At 39.9% G+C, this 12,357-nt stretch overlaps 2 protein-coding genes across 2 annotated transcripts; both read left to right on the top strand.

The window, feature by feature from the left end:
• Positions 1–4,673: 4,673 nt before the first annotated feature.
• On the top strand, positions 4,674–5,923 carry LOC146577857 (GTPase IMAP family member 7-like). The gene has a single exon (XM_085255949.1). It carries the CDS (start codon positions 4,807–4,809, stop codon positions 5,581–5,583), a length of 777 nt encoding a protein of 258 aa, XP_085112075.1. The 5' UTR covers positions 4,674–4,806; the 3' UTR covers positions 5,584–5,923.
• A 4,490-nt stretch (positions 5,924–10,413) lies between these two features.
• LOC146577856 (uncharacterized) lies at positions 10,414–12,351 on the top strand. Its single transcript, XM_085255888.1, has 5 exons — positions 10,414–10,968; positions 11,183–11,391; positions 11,619–11,739; positions 11,880–12,057; positions 12,133–12,351. The coding sequence occupies exons 1-5, from the start codon at positions 10,480–10,482 to the stop codon at positions 12,177–12,179; spliced, it is 1,044 nt and encodes a 347-aa protein (XP_085112014.1). The 5' UTR covers positions 10,414–10,479; the 3' UTR covers positions 12,180–12,351.
• Positions 12,352–12,357: the final 6 nt, after the last annotated feature.

Raw genomic sequence — 12,357 nt, 5'->3', positions numbered from 1 at the left:
AGTAGCTTGAATAAAGCGATATCAATTCATTAAATCCTGAATCGACTTTTAAATATAACTGTGTTTTGCCAGAAATGCCAGATTCTCAGATTAAAGCTCACAAAACCAGTTCAACAACAACCAAACAGCAAATGAGAGCAGGTACACGGACTCCACACAAAGACGTAAACACAGAGCGGACCGACGCATCAGGATCAGCTTTGTCTTTCTCGGCTTTCTCACCCGACGGTCCGTAGACGGACACGCTGTCGGAGCTTAGCGAATCCGATGCGTCCGGTCCGCGCTGTGTTTACGTCTTTTTGTGCTGATTCTGAGCTGCAGGTTTTGTCTCTCTCCAACCAAAATTCACCTAGCTGAATTTTGCTGTTTTGCTTCCACAACTATTAAAATCACACTTCAAGCACAGCTAGCTCTCTCTCTATCTCTCTGTGCTTCAAGAACAGTTTCCCGTCTCCAATCTCTGTTTTCTGTATTATTCATTCGCTTATTACCCACCAGTCTACCGTTGTTTACGGCGCTGTGGCTGCTGTCTTTTTCTTTTCTTTTCCTTTTTTTCACTTAAATGACCTCGGACAAGAAAGCCTATTTTTTCTGTTGTTCAATACTGAAGAAATTTAAACTTTATATGCAGAACATTGGAAGCACTGAAAACAGGAACATGCTTTACATAACATAATGCAAAACAATCCAAATCAGGGGTGAGGCTGGAGCCTATCCCAGCTGTCATAGGGCAACAGACTATGTGATCTGTAGTGAGCATAGGGAGCAGGTGAAAGGAAACCTATGTAATGGAGAGAAGAGATGTATATAGTAGAATCAAAAAATAGCTGTGTGAATGATAGGGAGACAGATATAATGGTAAAGTTTTCAAGGACTAACGCGGGTGATAGACTTAAAGATGATAAGATTTATATTAGCAGTGACCAAGATGGAGACATAGTTAGAGAGGCATGTGCAGAGGAAGGATCACATCATCACATACAAGGTCTTGAACAATAGGGCCCCATCTCATCTTAAAGACCACACAGTACTGTATTAGCAGTACCATTAGAGCACTTTGCTCTCACACTGCAGCCTTACTTGTTGTTCCTAGAGTATTTAAAAGTGAAATGGGAGGCAGAGCCTTTAGTTTTCAGGCCCCTCTTCTGTGGAACCAGCTTCCACTTTGGAATCAGGAGACAGGAATCCTCTCTACTTTTAAGACTAGGCTTAAAAATTTCCTTTTTGCTAAAGCATATAGTTAGAGCTGGATAATGTGAGCCTGAATCCTCCCTTAGTTATGCTTTAATAGGTCTAGGCTGCTGGGGGCTTCCCATAATGCACTGTTTCTTGTTCACTTACCCTTTTCACTCACTATGTGTTTATACAACTCTCTGCATTTAATCCTGAGTTAGTATTAATCTCTGTCTCTCTTCCACAATGTGTCCTTGTCCCATCTTCATTACCTCATCCTCCCCAACTGGAAGGACAAGTCACACCATAGTGATCAAACAACTTTAGGTCATGAAGCAGTCTTTTAAAATTGTAGCCTGAGGCCAGGATGAAAGCATGTCTCAGGATCAGTGGTTATCTTGGCTATTTGTTGCTTCACTTCTTCTTCAGCTTGTGCTTGTTATTGTTATGCATGAGACAGCATGACCGTCTCACTAATTTCCCTCAAATGTAGCTTCTAGTTCATATTTAGCCCGCAGATCGAGATTGATTGTGACACTTGGAGTGGGTGTAAAAATAAAGCTTAAATGTGTTTTGAGCCATGAAAATTTTATATTTTTTCAGAAAAAATTAATAGTGCTACATTTATTTTAAAAAAGCAGCTGATTTCAAAGACATTGGATTCCATGCATTGATTGATTGTTTAATCTGCAGTTATGCATTAATGAAGCATTACATGTGCATGTGCCACTGTCAAGAGGGAATAAATGCATCAGTTTCTCCCATTTTTCAAACTTAACTTAATTAAAAAATACCTTCCTTGTTTAAAACTTCTTTAACTAGGATGAGAAACAGAAACATTTTACCAGTCCCTTATTCAAACTCTGAATTGTCCTGTTTTTAAAGCACTGAGGGGATTTACTGAGCTGTTCAACACTATGTCAGAATCAGAATACTTTAATAATCCCTAAAGAAAGTATGTCTCAGTTCATTGTGCAGTCACAGTTATCAAAGTATCTACTTCAAACAATTTTTTCATAAATATCTTTTATTTATAAATTGTTTTTATATTACATGTGGCTTTTGATTTTCAGCCCTGTTACTACTTATAAAATAAACAAAAAAAATTGACACAGGTTAATGTGATGACCAGCTCTGATACATAAAATGTGAACAGTGCTGTGGGTTTGAATCGATTTGCAATCCCACAGCAAAAAAATATTCATGAGCATGAGCTGTTGCTCATTGTTTTGTGTAGTTAAGGTGTCAGTTAACAAGTCCAATTGGTGACAAACGAAAGCACAGCCAAAGTGCAGCAAGAGAGCAGGTGGAAAAACACACAGCAAGGACATTGTGAGTTCCCGGTGACAAGTGTGATTTCTTTTTGAGAACATGGACGGTCAGTCAAGCTTACTTCATATCAAATACAATTAAAGGGTACAAATATGCATTTAAAGGAAATGTTTTATTAGCTTCTGATTAATTGAAAAACCTGAATGAATCAATTCATTGTTACAAAAATCCCTTGAGAGGGGCAGACTTGGTATTGGGGACACCTGGATGTTTTCAGTAGTCTGAGGGTCTTTTTGTCTGCTGTGAGCAGTCAGTGTGATGTGATGTAGAAACCACATATGTGTACTCTCTCTTTCTCTGTTGAATCTCCATGATGCACAAGAGTGCATGACAAAGACTCATGTAACTCAATGCATGCAGCCTCTCTCAACAATCTGGTGTTTTGGAATGGGCAGTCTGACAAAGATGTGATAAGAAATTACCAAAGCTTCAAATTCCATATCTTTAGTATTGTGTGTTGGGGTCTTTTCAGCATAGTGTGGCTTCTGTAACAGCAATTTCAGTGCCTGTGCAGAGGAGTTCAAAGCTAATTTGCTCGAAAAACGAACAGAACAGAGGGTGACTTTGACTTTGGACATTGGAGTTGTGATCCTTTATGGTGATGAAGAAAAATACTGAGCTGGCATGTAAAAGGGCATTTATTCTTCCAGGACCTGAAACTGCGTAAAGCACCCCTCCGACAGCCAAACCCATCTGTTCTCTGATTGGATTGTTAAATTTGTGATTAACGTGACATTGACCAATCAGCTGAAAGGAAGAAAAATCGGATCAAAATTTGTATTTGTAAGTCCCATAGCCAGGGAAGCTGAGCGCAGAGTTTTACGCGTAGTTCTTTGCTTTGTATCTGTAAGCAGACCTTAACCAAAAAATTTATAACTCCTGCAAATATTTTTACAAACACAAATCTCTTTTACACACACACAAATTCTCATCTGTAGATGCACAAACATAACATTTTTACATATTTTGGTTTACACGGTTACAAAACTCGGTTCACAAATAAGCATTTGATTTACAAATACAAATGTCCTCATATGTGGATCTCAGTTTTCGCAGAAAAAAAAATCAGGTAAAAAAAATCTAGTAATTCTTTGTTTTTACATTCATCAGGTCCCAATCAGCCCAAATATCAAAGAGAAATTAAAAATGCATGCCATGAAGGAGTTTGGGTCTTAGGGGATTAAATTCTAAACAATAAAACTCTCCTAGTCACTTTAAAGTCACCCACAACCTTGTTCTGCATTACAACTCTGAACTTCTGCATAACACACCCAATTGCACCCTCAGGCAGGGGCGTAATTTCCAGGGAGGTTAGGGGGGTTATGACCCCCCCCACCCCCCCCCAATAATCAGACCCAACCAATAAAATTATGAATTATCTTACATAAATAGGCTGTTGATGTTCTTTACTCATTTCTGTTATTACCCGCAAAATTAATTTAATCTGGGTAAATAAATCCCCTAATGTTCAGCACAAAGTTACGCCGATGCCCTCAGATCTTCTTCTTCTGTCCACTTCACTACTCGTGCTTCAGTATGTTTTACAGTTGCAGTTGCCCCCACGTCTGGAACTTTCTTCTAACAGTTATCTTCAATATTGATCTTGGTCTCTAACTTCAAATCCCATCTTAAAACACGTCTCTTTAAACTATCAACTCTCATTGATAATTTCAAAAAACGTTTCTTGTTTTGAAAGGTACCTAAAATAAAATGTAGTATTTTTGGTATTGTTATTATTATTGTGGTAGTGGTACTAGTAGTCGTGTTAGTATTACTATTAGTAGTAGTTTGATTGATGAACAAACACATACAAAATTAATAAATTTCCCATCATCATCTCATCACTTATTGTAGTTAACAATTTATGGCCAGTAGGTTGGGCATAAGTGGTGAATATCATGAACATACTTGCTCAAAATACCCATTTTAACTTTAGGACTGCAAATGTAATAGCAGGCAATTTCATAGAAAATTCATTTACTCCAGGAAACACATAAACAAAACCATAACCAGGTTATGGTTATTCAGCAGCAAACCAACAAGACATTTTGAAATTGATCTTTACTTTCCTTCATTTACACAGAGTATTTTTGTCTTCCAGCACTGACTTCAAAGAGGATTGTTCTACTCGGAAAAACTGGGGCTGGGAAAAGCAGCCTGGCCAACACCATACTGGGAGAGAATGTCTTCAACGTATGCCATTCACCCGTTTCTGAAATAAGTGTGCCCCGTTTAGTAATTGGGTCTGTAAATGGAAATAACATCAGTTTTATTGACACTCGTAGTATTTTTGACACAGGCATGTCTGAGCAATTACTCAGGGATGAGATAGTGAGGTGCATGACAGAGTGCGCTCCCGGACCTCATGCTTTTCTCATCGTCCTTAAAGTGGAGAAATTTACACAGCAGGAGCAAGATGTAATCAAAAGAATATGTCAAGATTTCTCTGAAGATGCTATGAAATACGCTGCTGTTGTCTTCACTCATGGCGACCAGCTCCCAGAGGGAACGAGAATCGAGGAATTCATCAGTCATAACAAAGAGCTCAGCAATCTGGTGGAGAAGTGTGGAGGCAGATGCCATGTTGTTGATAATAAATACTGGAAAAACAACAAAGAAGATGACTACAGGAGCAATCGGTTCCAAGTAGCAGAGATACTCAGGACAATAGACAAAATAAGTGAGGCAAACAATGGAAGCTGCTACACCAATAAGATGCTACAAAAGATAGAAAGTGAACTACAGAAAGAGGAAGAGCTTATTAAAAAGTCATCAGCAAACATGTCGGTTGAACAGATTGCAATTGAAGCTAAAAAGGGTGTGATGAACAAGCTGCTGATTATATTTGCAGGTACAGCAACAGGCATATTGGTTGGAGCCTTTCTTGGTGTGGCAAAGATGGTCACATCAACTTTTTTGAATCTGCAGGAGCAGACAGATGCAACAGTATCACTGGCTGCTATACAGAAAGGGTTAGAGGGAGGTCGGTTAGGATATGCTGCAGCTGAACAATCAGAAAGTGCATCGGAAGCCTTTAAGAAAGCTGCTAAAGCTGTCCTGGAACACACTGTTAAATAGTTGTTAGGATCATGACAACGACAGAGAGTGGAAAGCAAAGAGAGCAGAGAAAGGAGTGTTGTTTTCTTATGACTTGTATGATTACTTTATAAGTAGAGATAGTAGAGGAACTATTGAGATATTTATTCAAGGAAAAATAGTGCTGACCAAACATAACTTTTCCTTGAATAAATGCTAAAAATGCTAGTTTTACTTGCAACAAACTAAGTGTTTGTTACTTGTAGATTTTAGCAAGTAGGGGTGAATGCTTTGATTTAAACTTGATTATGTCACATTATAATTCAAAGAATCACGTACATATTGTATGGAAATGTATATATCCTTTTTCCTTCTTCCTTTTTTTTAGTAGTGCTTACAGAAATAAAAACTATTGATGAAACTTTGTAGTTTCTTACAGTGAACAACATTAATTCTACCTGGGTCTGGTTATATTAGGGATTTGGTATATGATAATGTAAACCTGACAGGACCTGACAGGACCCACTTGTTGTTTTGCTTTTTATTTTTATGTTTCACATACACACACACACTTGTGGCACTATCCAATGTTTGCTGCCCTGGCTCCGGTGCTCCTCCAGCAGCAGCAGCCGTTTGTCTTCGGCCCCAGCCGCTACTGAAATAGGGACGGCATGATTAGAAGATGTTCAGAAGGGGAGGCCATGCCATTTTGGAAAATATACAAAATGCTGAAATGTTTGATTTAAAACATAAAACAAAAACCTTGAAGATATTAAAGTTAGCCTGATGAAAACTTTGAATATCTAGATTCATTGCTATTTCCATCTGCGAGTCCACACTGCACATACTGAAGTTGGGTTTTAAAAATGCTCGATGGTGACATGAGAAATGTTAACGCTGGCAACACTAATGTCTAGTTTATGTAGTAAAGTAAATGCATCACAGAAGAAAGGAAGTGCTGCTTTCTACATGTGTTCAAATAAATTACAACTGATTTGCATAAGGTTGATGCATAATCCAAGAAAAAAGGTCCATGAGATGCTTCACATCGTCTAAGCAAGACTTGAACTTCAAATGTTAAAGTTTACTTCCTGTCTATGCCATAATTGTATTTTCATTACCTGAGCTAATATGGATGTTGTAAAAGGACCCTGACTGAAAAAGAAGTACGTCTGGGTAAATTGTGCTGTAACTTCACATTTTGTGAAGTTTTATGTCTTTTCTTTGAGAAAAGAAAAACAGAGAAGTCATAAACTCCTTGATATGTTGATATTATGTAAATAAATCCAAAATGTTAACTGAGTCATCTGATTTATTCTGATTTATTCTAAACTGGAAAATTCTTTTCTGTCCACCATTTTTGTGATTAACAGTCTCACTTCCAAGTGACTGTTGTTATTTTATTTATCAAAGATACATGATTACAAATACATACAATTAACACATTTTCTATAAGGCATACAATAGTGATAGATTTTTTTTTTTAAATCACGCATACGTTCAAAACATAAGAATAACATTTTTCTAAAAATCATGTTCTTTGGTGCTTAAAATCACATCACATTTCACATTTTAAAAGCATAATATACAATTTTAGAGCACTTACACACTCTCAAATACAGTACGTCACGATTATCTAAGATCTGTCATCAAATGTCGACCGCTTCTTGTAAGTCACAGTCTTTTATGTGTCGCTGCTTTCCTGAGATGTGCTGGATCAGATCCAAATGCAGAGTCTTAGTGGCGGTAAAAAAAAGCTCTTTGTCAGCTTGTCAAAAAATCTCTTACAGAGTGATGTTTGGGCCACAGCAACACTGATCACTGCTGGTACAAGGTGATGATAAACAGGTGCAGAAAAGCTGGTCAGGAGTTGTGTTTTTTTCTCTCTCCAAAATTTGCAAAGGCACCTTGGTTGATTTCTAAACCTCTGTGTGATTCACTCAGAAGGACTTAAAGTTGGCTCACTGGTCAGGTTAAAAACCGTCCCTCACAGTCTCACTGGCCAATGTTTAATGTTTAGCTCTCTTATATACAAGTGTCATAAGTTTCCTCATTGGTAAATGGTAGGGTCATCTCTATTTTAAATGGCTTCACTGATGTTCAGGGTGGAGTCCTTGGTCGGGGCTCAAATGGTCAATTCAGCGTTTTGTCATTTGGTCCAGACTGGTTTCTGTGCGAAGATCCACCTGTCTCTCTCAGAGTCTTGCTCTGGTAAAGCTGCCTCACATGGAGCTGGAGCATGCGTGACTCTCACCCTGATTGTGATTATTTTTTCTTTTTTTTTTAGATAAAATCAATAAAATGAGTTAAAGACTTCAAACGGGGCCAGCCTCCAGCTCCCCCCAATAATCACTGTCACAAAAGCACCTGTTTAATCACACTAACCTTTTTGTTATCATTTAGCACAAACATGCAGACACACCTAAAAACTGCTGACATTTTTGTCTAAAAGGTAAGGTAAAAGTAAGTAAACTTTGGCCTTGCTCTATAATATAAAAATGCAAAAAGAAAATCACTTACACTGTTCCTCTCGTTTATATAAGGCTCCGAAGACAATTATTTCACCATTACTGCCATTTAACAGGTGCATCAGTCCAGAATCACTCTTATTGCTTTAAGCTAACAGTACTGCTGTATGATTGATAAGATCATCCACTTACCCATCAGAATGAGCAGAAACAGATTCTCCTGCATCTTTGTTCTGCTAGCTAAAACATTTCTAATGTGAAGTCAACAAAAAATTCCTAAAGTAATATATGTGTATGTGTGTGCATGTATAAAAAAGGTGAATGAGTGTAGTACTGTAGAATTTTTACTTGAATATCTGAAAGACTCACTTCATTTTAGCCAAACATTTCTGGATTTTTAGATATTACATTATGACTCTAATTATGATGGCAAATCATCTTATTTGCTAAATCTGACAAAATGACAAAGTGTCATCATAATTGGATTCCATTCATCCATCCATCCATTCACTTCCGCTTATCCTTTTCAGGGTCGCGGGGGGGGGGGGGGGGGGGGGGGGGTGCTGGAGCCTATCCCAGCTGTCATAGGGCGAGAGGCGGGCTACACCCTGGACAGGTCGCCAGTCTGTCGCAGGGCCTCATAATTGGATTTTAGATTGTATTTCAGGTCAAATACAAATCATGTCAAACTTGACTTACATTTCCCAAATAGTCCCTCTTCTGTGTGATTTTTCTGTTGCAAGTGAAAATGAATTACCCAGCTCAACAAAGGCTCTCTTGTAGCTGCCTTGGTTTTGAATATGAAAATGAATGTAACTACTGATCAAAGTCAGAAAAGGAAGCACTGAAAACAGGAACATGCTTTACATAACATAATGCAAAACAAGCTAAAAAGAGAACGAGAGGGGAAAAAGAAAAGGATTCATTCATCCAGTTTCTTCCGCTTATACAAATCAGGGGTGAGGCTGAGCCTTGGTTTTGAATATGAAAATGAATGTAAATATTGATCAAAGTCAGAAAAATATGCAAAAGCAGCTGAAAAGAGAATGAAAGAAAAAAAAGAAAAGGATTCATCCATCCAGTTTATTCTGCTTATCGAAATCAGGGTTATAGTGAGGCTGGAGCCTGCCCAGCTGTCATAGGGCACAGGGACAGTTCACCAAACTCTCATGGGGTAAAAAAAAGTCAGCTATTTAACTAAAAAGACATTCATTAAGTTAGGTATAATTATTCATTATCCCAGCGGTAACTGAATCTATTTATAGTGTGCACATTTCATTACATTTCAGTGTGAACTGTAGTGAGTGTAGGGAGCAACTATGTACAGTAGAATTATAGAATACCTGTGGGAATGAGAGGGAGACAGATGTAATGATGACGTAGCCCTGGTAGAGTTGCAGATGATAACGTTTAGAAATGATAACAAAATTAGAAAGGCTTGGCTAAATAATCCTAAATAATCACGTCCCATCTTATCTTAAAGACCATATAGTACCAAATCACCCCATTAGAGCACTTTGCTCTCAGGGTGCTCATACAATACTTAAAGCAGCTGGTCCTAGCACACTTCAAATCCTGTCTCCCCCCCACCCTGGACCCCCACCAATTCGCATACCGCCAGAACAGGAGCACAGAGGATGCAGTCTCCATCGCACTGTACTCTGTCCTCTCACACCTGGACAACAACAACACCTACGCCAGAATGCTGTTTATAGACTTCAGTTCAGCATTCAATCCACCCCTCACAACTCATCAGGAAACTGACAGACTGACTAAAACCGGGACTCTCCACCATTTGACCATAGGACTGAAGAAGCTTCTCGGATGAGAGGTGAAACATCTTCAAGCAACTTAAAGAAGTCCAGACGCTTTTCTTTCCAAGCTCCTTAGGCTGCTCATGATAGGTTGACTAATTCTGCTGAGAACGAGGAAGGAGATGTTAAAAGACGCAGTTTAAAAAGATCATAATTTAGAAATATATTATGTAAAAATATACCAGGAACAGTCTAATCAGCCCATTATAGCATGTGATGGAGAATGTTAACAATCAGTAACATGTACATATCTGAGGTCTGACCCTCTGACTGTCTGTGTGGAGGGAGGAAGATGACTCACATGTGGACAGGTAAGGAGACGGGACTCAGTTTTCCAAGAAGTAACTATTCGGGTTGAACTGTCAAAGAGACACTACACCATGAAATAGATCATCACAACTGTGTGTGTGTGTGTGTGTGTGTGTGTGTGTGTGTGTGTGTGTGTGTGTGTGTGTGTGTGTGTGTGTGTGTGCGTGTGCGTGTTCAAAGAGTAAGTTTCATTTCCTAGTAAGCGCGTCATTAGTCACTGGGTGTGGTATGGAAAAAACGGTTGGCTGTCACAGAGAAGACCTTACTTCTCTTCACACCAGCTGACGGTGCGCTCGCCCTCTACACAGTACAGACCATTAATTTAGGTTTTTGATTTACATCTGATCATGCAGAGAACAAGAAACAGCCGTGGAATTCCTGAAGATTATTTAATAAGAGAGCATGCAAAGCTGAGTCATTTAAAAGAAGTAGCTCAACGTACTCATTTATACTCTAAATACCTCTCCAAAGAAAACATCCCTGATTACCCTCAACCTGAGTTTCATGTGGTTAAACTGAAACATGACACACAGCGACGGGCACTACTTCGGATCTGGAAGGACGAAGGCTTCAAGGATCCTCGTGGAGGTTCCTCTGATCCTCAAAAACACTCCCTGGTGTGGTGGAGTCTGGCTGTGGGAACTGAGGAGATCCAGGAGGCTGAGGCGAGGCTCCTGAAGAGGACCTACCCAGACTGGACGGAGGAGCAGACAGCGAAGCAGAAGAGCTTCCTGTGGAAGTTTGCCACCTCTCCAGCCTTCAGTGAGAAGTCCATCTTTGGATCGTACCGCTTCACCTTCACAGTGCAGGAGGTGCTGGAGGCCTACTGCAAGCAGGTACTGACTGCATACTTTTAGAGTAATGTGTGTAGAGGGTGGGAGGGTTTCTTACAATTCATTTATCCATCATCTCAGACTGAAAGTAACATCAGGCTGAGAGAGTAAACGACCACAGAGACAAAGAACAACATCCTGTGGCCACGAACAGGATCTGCCGTGTGTGTGTGTCAGTACACCAGTGTAACAGGTGTGTCTCTATTATTGTTGCCAGTTTTGCTCCGGAGCTCCGCCCATCATGAGGGTGTACAAAACCTCCCTGTACAAACAGGAAGTGGTACATGTTGTCCTGGTCCACAGCCCGGCCAATCAGGAGCTCTTCTCAGAGTATCCTTTGCTCCCTCATAATGACCCGAACGCTGTCTGCTCTTACAAAGATGGATGCTTCATCTGGAGACCGGAGGCCATGTGCGAGACACACAGGTAAGAATCACACGGGTAAAAATGTTAACCAAAGGTCACTGAAGGGCTGTTGGTTGAAATGTATTGAAAAAGCAACTAAATCAGTTTCACTCTCTCCAATGATTGGCTCCTTTGCTTCACTCTGGCTGTGAGCATCAGTGTGATGGACCTGTCACACTGCAGCAGGCTGAAGTCCTCTTTCAGCTGATTGGTTAAAATGCTGTGTGTGTCTCTGACCTTCCTCTCAGCTATGAGTTGATCCGAAAACCTGACGAAAACCAGATGTACACTCGGAGTCTATCTGAGGATGATAGTCAGTTTTATGTTTGGGATAATGTCGCCATCGCCCTGTACGTGGAGCACGGACAGGTACTGTCACCTCCTCCTCACTCTGTACAGCAGGTGTCTTTGTGTGCTAAAGTGTAGTGTGTATTTCTGAGCGTTTGTTCATAACAAAGTTTTGTAGTTTCTCCTCATAAACGTCACTCGTCTTCTCTGCTCTCTGTCAGGTGCTGAACTTTGACTGTGACCTTCTGGGAGAGAAACTCACGTTCTGCAGAAAAACCGATGGGAATGTCCCATTTGAAATCCAATTTGATGACTTTAAAGGTGCTAAAGCCTTGGTGGAAGATTTGTGGCCTAACTTCCAGCTGGAGGAGGAGCTTTCACTCAAGCAGGATTTCAAAGGTAATAAATCAATACATCTCTTATTTGTGAGCCTGCTCTGGCCCGTCTGACCACCTCTCTGTTTCTCTTCAACAGAAGAACCAAAGGCGGAACCAATGGAGGATGAGGACTCCCAGCAGTGAGACGACTCCTGTGGTTTACTTTTATGAAAACCAAACACGGAGCTTCATATTCGCGTGCTCTCAGCCTGCAGCTCTGAATCTGATGTGCCCCCATGCTGTTAGCGAGGGGGGCAGGGTTTAAATGCACGCTGTCTGTGTTAACGTGGAAGATGGAGAATAAAGTTGTTTTGAATCTGAA

This window comes from Mchenga conophoros, linkage group LG3 (assembly GCF_057382185.1).
Source record: "Mchenga conophoros isolate Kocher_MC1m ecotype Shallow Benthic linkage group LG3, M_conophoros_male_GT1.1, whole genome shotgun sequence".
In the NCBI taxonomy this organism is placed as follows: Eukaryota; Metazoa; Chordata; class Actinopteri; order Cichliformes; family Cichlidae; genus Mchenga; species Mchenga conophoros.
The sequence above is the reverse complement of the archived record's forward strand: the minus strand, read 5'-3'. Positions and strand labels throughout refer to the sequence as shown.

Bases quoted from the DNA above. Each gene is read 5' to 3' on its own strand.
- LOC146577857 (XM_085255949.1), top strand. From the start codon at position 4,807: ATGTCTGAGCAATTACTCAGGGATGAGATAGTGAGGTGCATGACAGAG.
- LOC146577856 (XM_085255888.1), top strand. From the start codon at position 10,480: ATGCAGAGAACAAGAAACAGCCGTGGAATTCCTGAAGATTATTTAATA. The intron at 10,969-11,182 runs GTACTGACTGCA...TATTGTTGCCAG, and splicing joins TGGAGGCCTACTGCAAGCAG to TTTTGCTCCGGAGCTCCGCC. The intron at 11,392-11,618 runs GTAAGAATCACA...CCTTCCTCTCAG, and splicing joins GCCATGTGCGAGACACACAG to CTATGAGTTGATCCGAAAAC.